The sequence below is a fragment of the Physeter macrocephalus genome, chromosome 18 (genome assembly GCF_002837175.3).
Source record: "Physeter macrocephalus isolate SW-GA chromosome 18, ASM283717v5, whole genome shotgun sequence".
Classification (NCBI taxonomy): Eukaryota; Metazoa; Chordata; class Mammalia; order Artiodactyla; family Physeteridae; genus Physeter; species Physeter macrocephalus.
Window position 1 is genome coordinate 79,049,732 of NC_041231.1, and position 14,879 is coordinate 79,064,610.

Consider the following 14,879-nt stretch of genomic DNA (forward strand, 5'->3'; position numbering starts at 1 on the left):
AATTTGAAAAGATACATGCACCTCAATGTTCATAGCAGTGTTATTTACAGTAGCCAAGATATGGAAGCAACCCAAGTGCCCATCAACAGATGAATGGATAAAGAAGATGTGACACACACACACACACACACACACACACACACGCGCGCGCGCGCGCGCGCGCAATGGAATATTACTCCGCCATAAAAAAGAATGATTCTGCCACTTGCAGCAGTGTGGATGGACCTAGGGAATATTATGCTTAGTGAAATAAGTCAGGCAGAGAAAGACAAATACTATTTGATATCACTTATATGTGGAATCTAAAAGATGAAATAAATACATATAGCAAAACAGAAACCAACTCAGATACAGAGAACAAACTAGTGGTTTTCAGTGAGGAGAGGGAAGGCAGAGGGGCAAGAGGGGGTAGAGGATTAAGAGATACAAACTATCATGTATAAAATAGGTAAGTAACAAGGATATGTTGAAGCGCACAGGGAGTTATAGCCATTATTTTGTAATAACTTTTAATGGAGTATAATCTATAAAAACATTGAATCATTACACTGTACTCCTGAAACGAATATCATATTGTAAATCAACTATCTTTCAGTGTAAAAAAAAAAAAATGCTTATCTTCTGTGGCTTTTCCTCTAAGACTGGATTAGGTGGCCATTTATCTTCATTCCCTCCTGAGTCATTTAGGACCTGAAGGGACTTCATGGGGACAACGGACTGAGGCCCCTGCATTAGTGATTGAGACAAAGGAATGGAACCCTAGGTGGAGGTAAAGGACCAAGGGAACCAGAGAGGGAGAAGGTGGAAAGATAAAGAGAAACCAGGGAGGCAGGGTCCCCGGAACCTGTGAGGTGGGGCTTGTTTTCCCGGGATGAGAGGAAGATGCAGACGTGAAGAAGGGAAGAGCGTGTGGACGCACTCTCTCTTTGTATTTGGCCATAGAATCAGGAGGTTCTCCAATCTGGGAATGATCACCCTGTTCCTCCTTTCCCAAAATTGGCCACCTGGCTATGGGATTATGGGTATGCGCATGGCGCATGCGCACACACACCCACACGCCCACGTTTTGGTCCTGTGTCTTTTCCGTTTTCCTACAACGTGCATATTTTAACTGTGAAATAAGAAGAGGAAATATTTCATCTTGCTACTCAATAGTGATTGAGGATAATTGTGGAATATATGCTAAGAAGAAAAGCCCCTTCAACATCACCCCCACCCCCCGGGAAAATTCTTTGAAAGTAGGTGTAAAATAAGGAGCTCATGTCCTGGGCTCACAAATCTGCGTCCCTCGGGTCGGGGTGAGGTGCAGAGACTGCGCTACATGGAACCCTGGGACTGACTGTTTTATTTGCTTTTCGTGTCTGTGATCAGAGTATAGCCGTTGTCGAACAAGAACTGGGGCTTAGGTAGCGGTCATGCTACAGGTACCCCAAATATAGGTGTTCATCTATATTTAAAAAATGGAATTTTCCCTACCTTGGAATCAATGAGCCTGGAATAGAAAATGTTTCTTCCTTATAAGTGACACGTATTAATGAAATCTATTTTCCGTTTGGGGAGAAACAATGTATACTGAGAAGCAAACCAGCAAAATTCCTTTACTATGACATGTTTTGACGGAGAAGAATTTGGAAAAAAATCTAAATATAGCCGATGTACGCAACTTGAAACTCGAGCACCATTTTAAGCCCTCCTCTGCAGTTAACTAAAATTGATCTCTCTAACAAGAGCTAAAAATAGCAGGAGGAAAAAAAGGACCAGACAATGACTTTCCATATTTCTCCTTGCAGGCATTTCCAGTGACAATGAACTTGACCTTCCAGAGCCATCCTAGAGAGCAGAATAAGCTGACATTTCACATCCCACCTCTGACTGACCACCCATCTAGTGCCACGGACATCTCCATTTTGCCATTTTGCTAATGAGTACAGATAAGCTGTTTTGCTGGGCTGGGTTTTGTGTTTCCTATTTTGTTTTACATCCAAAAAGAACATAGGATTATACTCTTTCTGGAGTCAGGAATAATAGGCATTATAAAATAAACAAAAGAAAATATCCGATTCATTCTCCACCAGGACAAAGCTCATCTTATTTCGTCCTGGTCATTGTTAAATGATGGGTGTCTGTAAATTCACTAGGGGAATTAATATAAATGTAGAAAGCTTCTGTTTTTGTTTTTTAAATTAAAGTATAGTTGATTTACAATGTTGTGTTAGTTTCTAGCATATATATATATAAAATATATATATATATAAATAATGTTTTTCAGGTTCTTGCCCATTATAGTTTATTACAAGATATTGAATATAGTTCCCTGTGTATAAGTAGTCCTTGTTGTTTATTTTATATATAGTAGTGTGTGCCTGTTAATCCCAAGCTCCTAATTTATCCCTTCCCCCCTTCCCTTTTGCTAACCATAAGTTTGTTTTCTGTGTCTGTGAGTCTGTTTCTCTCTTATAAATAAGTTCATTTGTATCATTTTTTTTAGATCCCACATATAAGTGACCTCATATGATATTTGTCTTTCTCTGTCTGACTTACTACACTTAGCATGATAATCTCTAGGTCCATCCATGCTGCTGCAAATGGCATTATTTCATTCTTTTTTATGGCTGAGTAATATTCCATTGCATATCTACACCTCATCTTCTTTATCCATTCATCTGTCAATGGACATGTAGGTTGCGTCCATGTCTTGGCTGTTGTAAATAGTGCTGCTATGAACATTGGGGTGCATTTATCTTTTTGAATTAGTTTTCGTCTTTTCCAGATATGTGCCCAGGAGTGGGATTGCTGCATCACATGGTAACTCTATTTTTAGTTTTTGAAGGAACCTCCATACTGTTCTCCATAGTGGCTGTACCAATTTACATTTCTACCAACAGTGTAGGAGGGTTCCTTTTTCTCCACACCCTCTTCAGCCTTTATTATTTGTAGACTTTTTGATGATGGCCGTTCTGACCGGTGTGAGGTGATACCTCATTGTAGTTCTGATTTGCACAGAAAGCTTCTGTTTTATAAAGACCTGTCCTTTACAAAGAGCAGAGGATGGTGAATTCTGATCCACATGTCCTGCTTGACATTAGAGGAAAGCATCAAACTTGCCTTAAAGAACCGATGCTGTGGATACATTTTAGGAGGTGCCAATAAACAGAGAAATGAAATTTGGAGGAACAAATGTCTAAGTTCTTTTGTATTTTTAAAATGTCCTTTTGCAACAGTCTGGAATTTCTTTTGGAGAAATTAATTTTACTCTTCAAGAGATCTCCCTGGTTTCGCAAACTTTGCACTCTTCAAGGTAAGGGTGCTGGCTTCATTAATTCTTTCTGTTTCTCACCAGGGGCAGAGGGACATATTTTAACTTACCAGCTGTGTGGCCTTGGGCAAATTACTTAACCACTCTGTGCCTCACATTCCCCAGCTGGATAAATGAGGAGAATAACGCCACCTTCTCGCAGAGTCACAGTGAACATTAAATGAGATAATCTATATAGTAAGGTGTTTAGAACAATGCCTGACACACAGTAAGCCCCATATATAAGTTTTAACCATTGTTTCTATTTACAGCTTTCCCCTTATTATCTATTTTACTTACTTTCTGGATGAAAAACAGAACATAGAGTCATGGAGACAGTGGTTAAAAATGTTTGAAATTGTGCCTCTCATATATTTTCCGGACCATGAATTTGTTCTCACTATAATAAATAGTACAGAGAGATGCTTCTCCAGTGTTGGGTGGCCCTGGTCTCATGTCGTAACATCCCATTAAGGATTTCAAAGGATCTCAAAGGAAACCCACAAGCTTGGGTTTGATCACGGTCCCTTTGTAATTGCACTGTTCCCTCCATGCTCGTTTCAAGAGCTTCTTTAGAAGTTCCAGGGAGCACAAGTTGCCCCTCTCTGGAAGAGGGTCACCAGTGTTCCTTGCTTAAAGAACGAGGTGCTGTTTTGCCCCTTCCTGTCTGAGCTAAGGCCTGTGTCCTCACTCTCCCATTTATCCTCCATGAAAGGGTCTAAATAGAGCACATAATTGCCTTCCATGGGCAGCTAGACGTGCCAAAGCTCCCACAAGCCAGCTGGTTTGCCGACGTGATCCTGGGCCCAAGGACCGTCTCACCCCGGATCCCTGCTCGGAGATGCTCTTTCGTTAGAGTTACTTTTCTTCAGCATCCTTAGATTTCTGCATCCCTTCTCAGTCACTCAGCTCAACCAGCTGAGCACTATTAGTCACTCCTCCGAAGGAAGAACACCATTCCTTTGATCATTTGAGTTGCTTTTCTCTGCTCTCATTCTAATTTATTTCTCTACTCCTGGAATTGAGGTAGTCATCCTTAACACGGAATGACTTATAATTTGTTACTGAAATGATTCTGCCTAGGGAATAAAAAATGAATTTTACTAAATTATCATTATTTTTTCAAATGGAAATGCTAGAAGTCCTCTTGGTGGAGGAAACATTAATTCAGTGCTGCCTGACTCAGTCTGGCTAAAGCCATAAAACAGCAGCAATTTGCCAATGAAGAATTATCTCTAAGGGGGCTCATTCATTCATTCATTCATTCATTCGCTATTTATTGAGCATCTACTATATGCAAACTGCTATCAGGCCCTGGGAATACCAAAATGAATGAAACCTGCATTCTCCCCTCAAAAAGCAGAGAAGACAGAACGATGAACAATAGAAAATTACCACAAGGGGAGGTGAGCACTTGTGGAAAGTTCCAGGAGGAGACTGAAGGAGTAATTCCTTGCCTTGGCACCTGGGTGGGGAGGGGGCAGAGGTGTGGGTGGGGGGATGCAGGCTGTGGCCCTGCCCTCTCATCAGTGCAGCTGAAACAGCTGCCAGAGGCCCAGGCCTCTACTAGAACCTCTGTGATATTTTCTACTCAATTGTTGGGTATAAATCATTCATCTGTATGGGGTGTAAAAGCTTCAAGGACACAGGAACAGGACACGTGGATAACTAAATAAAAAGAAACAGCCTCAAACTGCTGGCAAGGAATGGAGAGAAAGATAAATGAAGAGAAGACACCCAAACTGCAGCTGTTCTATGGGACACTGATATCAGTCATCTATAAAGAGCAGGAGAGTCTCCACATTCGCTCTTGCACACATAGCGCACGGATCTTCATCTGCACACTAATGAGACCCTGGATTAGGCTTTCTGGAAGTTATGGTGGTGTTAGAGGTGACTGTCAAGGGAGGGTTGAGATAAATGTTCTGCCCATGTCAGAGCAGAGTTGGCCTAAAGTCCACCCAGGCAGCTAGGATCCTAAATAGAGACCATTGGATCTGGCCCAGTGATGGTCAGAAGAGCCAGGGTAGACATTTGTCTCCGCCCCCAACTAGCTGTGTCACCCCAAGCAAGTGTGTTCACCTCTCTACAGCTCGGTGGTCAGATCTGGAAAGTGGGACTATTAATAGTGCCTACTTCTGTGTTGACTGCACCGCAGGGCACTTCAAAACTGGTAGATTTACTTGGTAAGGGAAGGTGAGGCTCATAGGTTAGCGGCACAATTAAGGCAAAAGGCATGAATTTTTAACACTGTCGATAAATTATTCACAACTCTAAAAAGAACCCCCTTTTTTTTCTGCCTCCTTAAGACCATTTCCTTCCTACTTTCTCACTCCTCCGAACCAGGTTCTGTGAGCTTCTGAGACCTGGTTCTCCTTGCCTCTACTCCTCCTGCCTCTGTCAGTCCCAGGTCACACGGGTGCCTGGCAGTGCCCTCCAGACCTGGGACTCAGCTCAATGAGCCAGTGCAGGTGTCTGAGACTTGTCCTCATCTTGCCTTTGCATCAAGCTTTGAGAACATTGACTATAAATGAATTTTCTTTTAGGCTCTGGATAAAAAATGATTGGAATTTACTGGATTACAGTGAGTAGACCAGAGGCCAGCTGGGATCCAAAAGTCTGATTTAGCCTGGACTTCCTTTATAAAGAGTGAAGCAGGAAGAGTACTGCCTCAGGGCCCTGGCCCTGTCACTGGCAAGTCATTCTGCCCTCCTCTCTGGGCCTCAGTTTCCCCTCCTGTAAAATCCAAGTTGGCCAGGGACTCCTAGGCCCTCTAGCCAAGACCTTAGTGATTCTGTGTAGAGCTCTGTTTGCTGACATTCAAAACAGCTGTACCAGATGTTCAACTGTGTTCTTGTTAATATCTTGTTAATATCTGCTTGGGGGTCAAATGAGCAGCTCCAAGGATGGCAGCTTTCATTGCTCCTGCTTCTGAAGTGTCCTGAATTACTGGGAGAAATGGGTCATAGCCTTGACTTGAGCAGACTTGATTTATCTTATACACTCTACAACATTTGCACATACCATGCACACGGGAGTGCATATGTCCAGGATTCCTGTATGTGGACTAGACTTTCAAGGAAATCACATTCCATAAACATCTCCCTTATTATTATATTGCTTTTTTCCTCAGCCCATCTTAGTAGTTAGACACCTACTGCTTCTCAGTAGTTGAAAACAATGGCTATTTTAAAGGCTCCGGGAAGCTGAGTGGCTGGTCGGTGATTACAAAGAAACCCCCAAAGACTCTCCCCTTGAAAGTGCTGTAATCTGACTTTAATGCTACACATGGGACAGCCAGTAATTCTCTTGCAGGGAGTAATTATTAATCAAATCAGCCTCATCCCAATCTGAAGACCCAGTAGGATGGTCAGCTTTCCCTGAATTGCCTGGGAATTTCTTGGTTTTAGCATCGCAAGTTCCCAGGACCCCTGAGTCTGCGTGAAACAGGATAGCGGGTCACCCTCATACCCAGGATTCTTAAATTTCAGTGTATGCAAGAATCAACACGTGTGCTCATTAAAACTGCAGATTTCTGGGGTGGGAGATTCTGATGCCAAATGTTTTCCTGACCACACTAAGAAATGCTGATATGAACTTATTATAAATTTAACAGCCCCCGCATTTGGCTACCAGTGGTTCTTGAACTCATCTGCACATCAGAATCACCTGGGGAGATTTTTAAAAATACCAATGCCTGAGTTGACCCAAGTCAATTAAATTAGAATCTCGCGGGGCACGGTCAGCCCCCTATCACAGCGGCAGAACCACTGGAAGAGACAGAAGACACAATGGCCATTATTTACCTTTGGATCTTTGGTGCCTAAAACCTCAGCTGCCACCTGGTTTCAGACCACCCACTCTCCACCACTTCCTCTCCTGCTATAATATAGGAAAACTACTTTGGGGTACAAGGTGGCACCATCTGCTGAAATTGAGGACAGTATCACTTCTACGTATAAAACATAAGCTTTTGGATAAGTGCATAGGAGATACGTACAAGAATGTTAACTGCAGCTTTGATCTTAATGGCAAGAACCTGGAAACCATCTAAATGTCCGTCAACAGGAGGGTGGATGAATACAGAATGGTGCTGGAATCGCCCAGTGGAATACTACACTGCAGTGAAAATGAGAGCATCCAAGCTACAGGTACCAACATGGGAACAAAATGACCACAGATTTTTCTAAAGTCAGAGGCTATTGTGACTGGCTTCTTGGAGACTTAGAGGCTTCACTTTGGCAGGTGGCTTGTCTTGTAGCAGAAGATTCCTGGACATACCCATGGCAGCAGTAAAACAAGGCTGCACAGCATAGAAGCCTCGTCGTGCCAGCTGGTAGAGCTCATTTTGCCTGTTTTGCAAACTTAAAACATCTTCACTGCAATCCAGAAGTTGCACGGACTGACATTTTCGTGCCAGTTTCTGAATTGTTTTTGAACAGGTACAAAGTCTGACGCTGCATTTTCATTCATCTTTCCTCCCGCTGGCCACATACAGCGATAAACCCATTAGAAATGCAGATGTTACCGGGAACCCAGGATTTCAGGATTCTTATCTTGTTTGGCTTTTCTAAGTTGCTGACAAATATTTATTTTCAGGAAGGCCCACAGAGCTTACCTGGTCCTAGTTTGGCCACGGCATAGAGGAGGTCATAGTTAAGGACTGGTGTGGCATCGCTGATGGGCTGCCAGCCGACAGGAGGAGAGGCAGGGGGTGAGATGAGAAACTGTTTGGCGGGCTGTGGTGGAGCCAAATGCAGTTTGTCTCCGTCTGTCTCTGGAGTCTGAACCTTTCAAACACAGTAGAAATGAAGACACATGATTCATTGTGGCCTCGGATGTGCCATGTTGTTCCACTAAGACGCAGAGCCTGGCTTTCAGCCTGTGACAAGTGAACCAATGAGCCAGGCTATAATAATAGTGACTACTGACCACACACCATGTGCTCAGTTATCTTATTTGATCTGCAAATAAGTGGATCTCCACATTTAGCTGCGTAAGAATGATCTGGGAAGCTTACTGAGTCAGATTGCTGAGCCCCGCTCCTGGATTTTCTGAGATCGGGAGCAGGGCCTGAGAATCCGCATTGCTAACAAGTTCCCAGGTGATGCTGATGGAGCTGGTCCTAAGACCCCTCCTTTCCTTCCTTTCTTTCTCTCCCCTCCTTGTCCCTCTCATCCCCCTCCCCTCCCCATCCTTTCTTCCTTCCTTCCCTCCTTCCTGCCTTCCTTTCTCCCTTCCTCTCTCTCTCTCTCTTAATTGAGGTGATAGTCACATAATTTGAAATTAAACCGTTTTAAACTGAACAATTTCAGTGGCATTTAGTATATGCCCAATATTGTGCAATCACCACTACTATCGAGATTCAAAGTATTTTTATTACCCCAGAGGAAACCCTGTACCCATTAAACAGTTACTACTACTTCTGCCTCTGGTCGGACGGTGGCAACCATCCATTTGCTTTCTGTTTCTATGGATTTGCCTATCCTGGACATTTCTTATAATCAACTCATAGAACACGTGATATTTTGCATCTAGCTTCTTTCACTTAGCATAATGTTTTCAAGATTCATCCATGATGTAGCATGTATTAGTACTTCATTCGTTTTTAATGGTTGGATAATATTCTACTGAATGGATAGACTACAATTTGTATACCTGTTCACCCATTTTTGAACATTTGGGTTGTTTCTACCTTTTGGCTCAACCAACCCTAATAACCTGATTATAAAGTGGGCTAAGGACACGTCTGTAAAGAAGACATACAAATGGCCAATTGGTAAAAGAAAAAAGGATCAACATCACTAATCATCAGGGAACTGCAAATCAAAACCATAATGAGATATCACCTCACACCTGTCAGAATGGCTATGATCAAAAGAACAAAAGACAACAAGTGTTGGTGTGAATGTGAAGAAATTGGAACCCTTGCACACTGTTGGTGGGAATGCAAATAGAGCAGCTGCCTTGGAAAACAATATGGGGGGATTCCTCCAAAAAAATTAAAATAGAACTACCATATGATCTAGCAATTCTACTCCTGGGTATTTACCCAAAAGAACTGAAATCAGGACATTGAACAAATATTAGCACTCCTATATTCATTGTAGCACTATTTGAAATCGTCAAGACGTGGAAACAACCTAAATGTTCATGGACAGATGAATGGATAAAGAAAATATGATATATACATACAATGGAATACTATTCAGCTTTAAAAAGAAGTAAAGTCTATGTTCAGTTCATTGTGTCATCTCTTCAGAGTCCAAAGGTGGAAATGATCCTTACGGACCAATAACAGATGGATTGAGGTAACTAATAATGAAATGAAGACGCTAATGAAACATTATGGACATTGATCTTCTACTGCTGTGGACTTCAAAAATATTGCCAAGAATTACCCGTGCCTTTTTATAATAGCCAGAATTTATTTTTGGATAAAATAAAACACAAAATTGATTTCCATATGTTTGTAACTTTTTCTCATGGATATGAATCACTGAAAAGGTATACAGTCCATTAAAACTGTCATATAATTTAATTATAACCCTGCTAGCTAAGTTGTAATCAGAGCATTCTTATTACAAGTACTAGCTGGCATTCATTGTGCATTTACTGAATGCTAAGCACTTTAACACACAGTAATTCATTTAATCCTCATAATGACAGTGTAGGGAGTATGTTATCATCCCCATTTTACAGATGGGGAAACTGAGGCCTAGTGAGGTTATGTAACCTGCCTAGATTAGAACCAAGACTTTTGGCCCTCAGAACCTGCTTTCTAAACCACTATGCTGTCCCTGCCTGGGAATCATGATGTAAGTTTGTTTCTCAGTGAACGAATTATAGACTACAAGCCAATCTGAAAGTAGAAAGGGCTCCATTTACATTTTGAAAAGGTAAAAAAAATAATGCAGGGCAAAAGGATTAACTTTGGTAAAGAATGATCTTACCTGTGCAAAGTAGAGTTTTAATTTTTTCCCTCTGAACTGGGTTTCATGAAGCTCTATCCTGGCTCGGGCTGCAGATTTGGGATTGCTGAAGTTTATTCGGACACGTCTGAAACTCTTAAATAGCTGGAACGTCACACAGTCATCATAAGTCCGGAACAGACCCTCAAATTTTTCCTGATTAAAAACAAACACAGCGGAAAGTCCATTGGCCATATATCTTGTACAATGCCAGATCTGACAAAAACAAATAACTCGGTAAATAAATAGGCTCTTCCTAATATAAAATTAAAACAGAACACGGTAATGTATTTTTTTCACCTGTTGGTCTGTTACCAGTTACTAAACATGCCTGTGGATTCTGTCAAAGGACTCATAACCTGTGTCTAGAGATCTGTAGGGGGACCAGTGAATGGGGTTTGAAATGCATGAAAAACCTGACAATTATGCAAAGTGTTGAGTGTTTCAACATATATGTGTTTGTTTCTGGGAGAGGGATCGTAATGGTCATAAGATTCTCAAAGGAGTCCATTATCTCCAAAATATTATAGCTATTGAGTAAAGCATGTGGTGGACATTGCTAGTGATTATCAAGCTTGGGGGCACTGTTCTTGCCTACATATATGGGAGCCCACACGACCCAAAATCCTTCTAGTCAGGCAGTGCCATGTGATTAGTTCTGGTCAATGAAATGGGTACAGAAAGCAGGAAAAAAGCCCTCGAGAAAATTTTCAGTCTCTTTCCCCGAAGATGCCATGTGCTCCAGATGGTAGTGTAGTAAGAAGTAGGATACTCCTCAGCCTGGGTCTCTGAGTGCCTCTGTGGAACAGAAATATCTTTTTCCCAACTTCCACCCCATCCTATAGCTGACTTTGCCTTGGCAAAGGAAAAGAACTCTCTATTGCATTAAACCACTGAGATTTGTGGATTATTTTATTTCTGCAGCACAACCAAGCCTATCACAATACAAAGCAATAACTTAAAAATTTTGATCTGGTACAAATTTCAATTCAACTGAAGAAATATCTATTCAATGCTCACTTTGTACAAAGGATGGTCTTTAGGTTTTAGAAGGCTACAGAGATGAGGATTGTTTTGTTCTGAATCTCAATGATCTAAGAATCTAAGGTGAGAGGTAGACACAGACACAAATAAGAGAACGCCTGCAAGAATGGGGAAAGACATAAAGGAAAACTAGAGAATTAAAAAAAATACATATATATATATATTAACACCACCTATCTAGTTCCTCTTAGCTTAAAAAGTAAAAAAAAAGATCCTATTATGAGTAACAAAACCAGTGCATATTAAGTTACTCTGTGTTCTTAAAGGAGAAATTGCCACTAAGGAAATAACATCTATTAAAAAAAAAAATCAAACAAAAAAAACGCTGATTCTTTTATTTCTACATTAAAAGGTATTTTGTCATAAGAGTGAGTTCAAGTGGGAATGAAGATGCATGAAAGATTAATACTGCAAGATTCATTGCATTTGGATTTGTAAGGGACATAAGGGATCATTAGCTCAGCCTTTCCCTCCTCACCTCCATCATTTTACAAATCAGGGCTCTGAGGTCTGAAGAGATGAGGACCTGCCCACGCTCACATGGGCAGTTATTGGCAGAGCCAGGACCAGAATACAGAGATGTTTTCGATTACATCCATTAATTACCCTGCTAGACTGAGAGGGAGAGATCGTTGCATTAATAAGAGCAAGAGATGGAGAGCAATAAGCTGCCCCGAGGCTCCTGTGTGACCACATCTAATAGAATCAACAAGGTGATGTCAGGTTAGAGAATCACGGCCCTCCGAGGCTGCATGGGAAGAGGGACTCAGATGTCCGGGAAGGTCTTCCTGCCTCTTGGACATCCAAGTGAACTTGTCTCAGACCCTCAAGTCCAAGGCTTGTGATCCTTCCAAAGGCTGCTGCCCATTTCTGAGATTCCCCAGTGTGGCCGACCAGAGTTTCTCCCATTTTTTTTTTTGTTTGTTTCTTTTTTGTTTGTTTGTTTCTCCCATTTTTGACTCATGTCTACACACACTTGTTGTCTCTCTTTTTTTTTCTGTATGTATGTTTTTTGTTTGTTTTCTGTTTTTATTTTTGTTTACATATAAGGATGTTTACTGAAACCTTGGTGGCCATGGCAATTTTTTTTAAAGAATCTGAATGTCATTAATAGGGAACCTCTTTCTTTTTTCTTTATGCATTTTTTCCACATTTTTTTAACTGAGTGAAAGATTCTTTACATTCTATAGAACTTCTATAATTTTCAAAAGTTTCACACACACGATTTCCTAATCATCCCATAATAACCCTTTTCAAAACAGCTTTTTGTTTCAGTTTCAGGACATTTATGGAGAGATTTGAGGGGTTCTTTCTCTCCTTTTCAGGCTCTGTTCTTATTCCTCTTTCCCTAGCAAGAACAAAACAGGGATCTTTCCTTGTTTGTTCCTTGGGTAGTTTTTATTCTCAACTCTCAAACCTGGGGATCAGCCAACTCCCAGGCCTGGGGCTTCAGCCTGGGGCTTCCTAAGAATTTCTTAGGAATTCTTGCCCAACACTACTGTGTTTTCCTGAACAAGAATCCTGGTGAATAAAATGCTTTCTGGTTCCTCACAACGGGAATAGTCTCGGCTGGTAAAATCAAAGCTGGTGGTTTGATTAATCTGAGAATTTTCAGGAATGGGAGGAATTAAGAAATTAAAAGATCTTATTTCTATGTGGAATATCATATCTTTTAGGACAAAATCCGTGGGTTTATTTGTGGCTCTATGTTTTTCCATTTTCTAGTGTGGGAGTTTCCTTCCTGCCCCCTCCCCAGGACCTCAGCATAGCCTTGGGGGAGGAGGTGTTCTTTTCCTTGGAGTCTAATTCCTTGCTTTCTGTTTTATGTCTTCTTTATGCTTCCCATCTCAGCTGTTTGGCCTCAAGAGCCTGGATTAGGAGAAAGGAATCCAGGAGGCCAGGCTTTAGGCTTAGGGCAGGGGTTATATGAATGTCAGATGTCAGTGATGACTGCAATTGTTTTCTCCACTACTGTACTCTTCAAAAGAGGGTCCCAGGCAGCTAATAACAAGCAGCAAGCTGGAGATGGCCGGTGACAGAAGCCTCTTTGATATCACTAGTTGTGGGCTTAGACCAAAAGCAAAAAGAGGTCTTCCACCAGACCTGGGGTACAGCCCAGGGCTCAGAGACCAGGGTTTTCACTGGCCCATCTGGGACCCATCTCTATAATGATAATAATAATAAACAACTAATTTTTACTTGGCTTGTCCTCTCTGCACAGGTCTTTTGAGAACTTGTAGTGGTGGGGGTGACAGCTGGCCAAGCACTGGGAATTTTCTGGCTATCTCTATTTTTTTTTCCACTAGTGACATGACAAACACTTCATTTGCTGAGGCAGCGGGATACCAGAGCAAACTGGTGAGAGGCAGATCCAGCGCAGTGAACATGCCAGGTGTACCCTTAGGCAAAGCAGTGACTTGATCAGAGCCAGCCCCAGGGGTCTTCCACCTGCCTTTACAGCAAATTTTCTATGGTTTTGATGCCCAGGCTCCCACCAGGCACACCGTAATATTTTCCTGACCTTTGGCTGCCAGTTTCCTCCAGTCTGGTACCCCACAAACACAATAAGTTAATTTCCTCAATAATTAATCTCTTTTTAGCCACTGGTTTGGATAAAGCTGTACAACGGTGATCTCAAACTCTGGTCTCTGGATCTTGCTACACACAAAAATGATGGAAGATCCTAAAGAACTTTTTTAAAAAAAATTTATTTTATTGAAATATACTTGATTTACAATGTTGTGTTAACTTCTGCTGTGTAGCAAAATGATTCAGTTATAAATATATATACATTCTTTTTCATATTCTCTTCTGTTATGGTTTATCACAGGATATTGAATATAGCTCCTTGTGCTATACAGTAGGACCTTGTTGTTTATCCATTCTAGATATAAGAGTTTGCATCTGCTAAACCCAACTTCCCAATCCATCCCTCCCCTCCCCCCACCCTCCCCCTTGGCAACTACAAGTCTGTTCTCTATGTCTGTGAGTCTGTTTCTGTTTTGGAGATAAGTTCATTTGTGTCATATTTTAGATTCCACATATAAGTGATATCATATATTTGTCTTTCTCTGCCTGACTTACTTCGCTTAGTATGAGAACCTCTAAGTCCATCCTAAAGAACTTTGTTAATGTGAATTTTATCTATTCATGTTTATTGTACTAGAAATTAAAACTGAGAAATTGAAAAGTATTTATTTATAAATTCATCTCCTAGTAACAATCATAAATCCATCAATGACAAAATAATCTTTTTATGAAAAATAATTGTTTTCCCCAACAAGAAAACATTTAATGAGAAGACTGGCCTGGTTTTAGATTTTTGCAAATCTCTTTCATTTCTGACTTCAGGGCTTCCCTGGTGGAGCAGTGATTGAGAGTCTGCCTGCCGATGCAGGGGACATGGGTTCGTGCCCCAGTCCGGGAAGATCCCACATGCCGCGGAGCGGCTGGGCCCGTGAGCCATGGCCACTGAGCCTGCGCGTCCGGAGCCTGTGCTCCGCAACGGGAGAGGCCACAACAGTGAGAGGCCCGCGTACCACAAAAAACAAAACAAAAACAAAAACATT

General features: G+C 41.5%; 1 protein-coding gene across 1 annotated transcript in view; it reads right to left on the reverse strand.

Annotated features, from left to right (window-relative positions):
• Window positions 1-14,879, reverse strand: part of RCAN2 (regulator of calcineurin 2) — a 264,663-nt gene that overhangs the window by 9,947 nt on the left and 239,837 nt on the right. The window contains exons 3-4 of the mRNA XM_028479262.2: window positions 10,249-10,422; window positions 7,914-8,085 (exon numbers count right to left, since the gene is read on the reverse strand). Coding sequence (XP_028335063.1) covers window positions 7,914-8,085; window positions 10,249-10,422 — 346 coding nt within the window. The remainder of the gene's footprint in view (window positions 1-7,913; window positions 8,086-10,248; window positions 10,423-14,879) is intronic.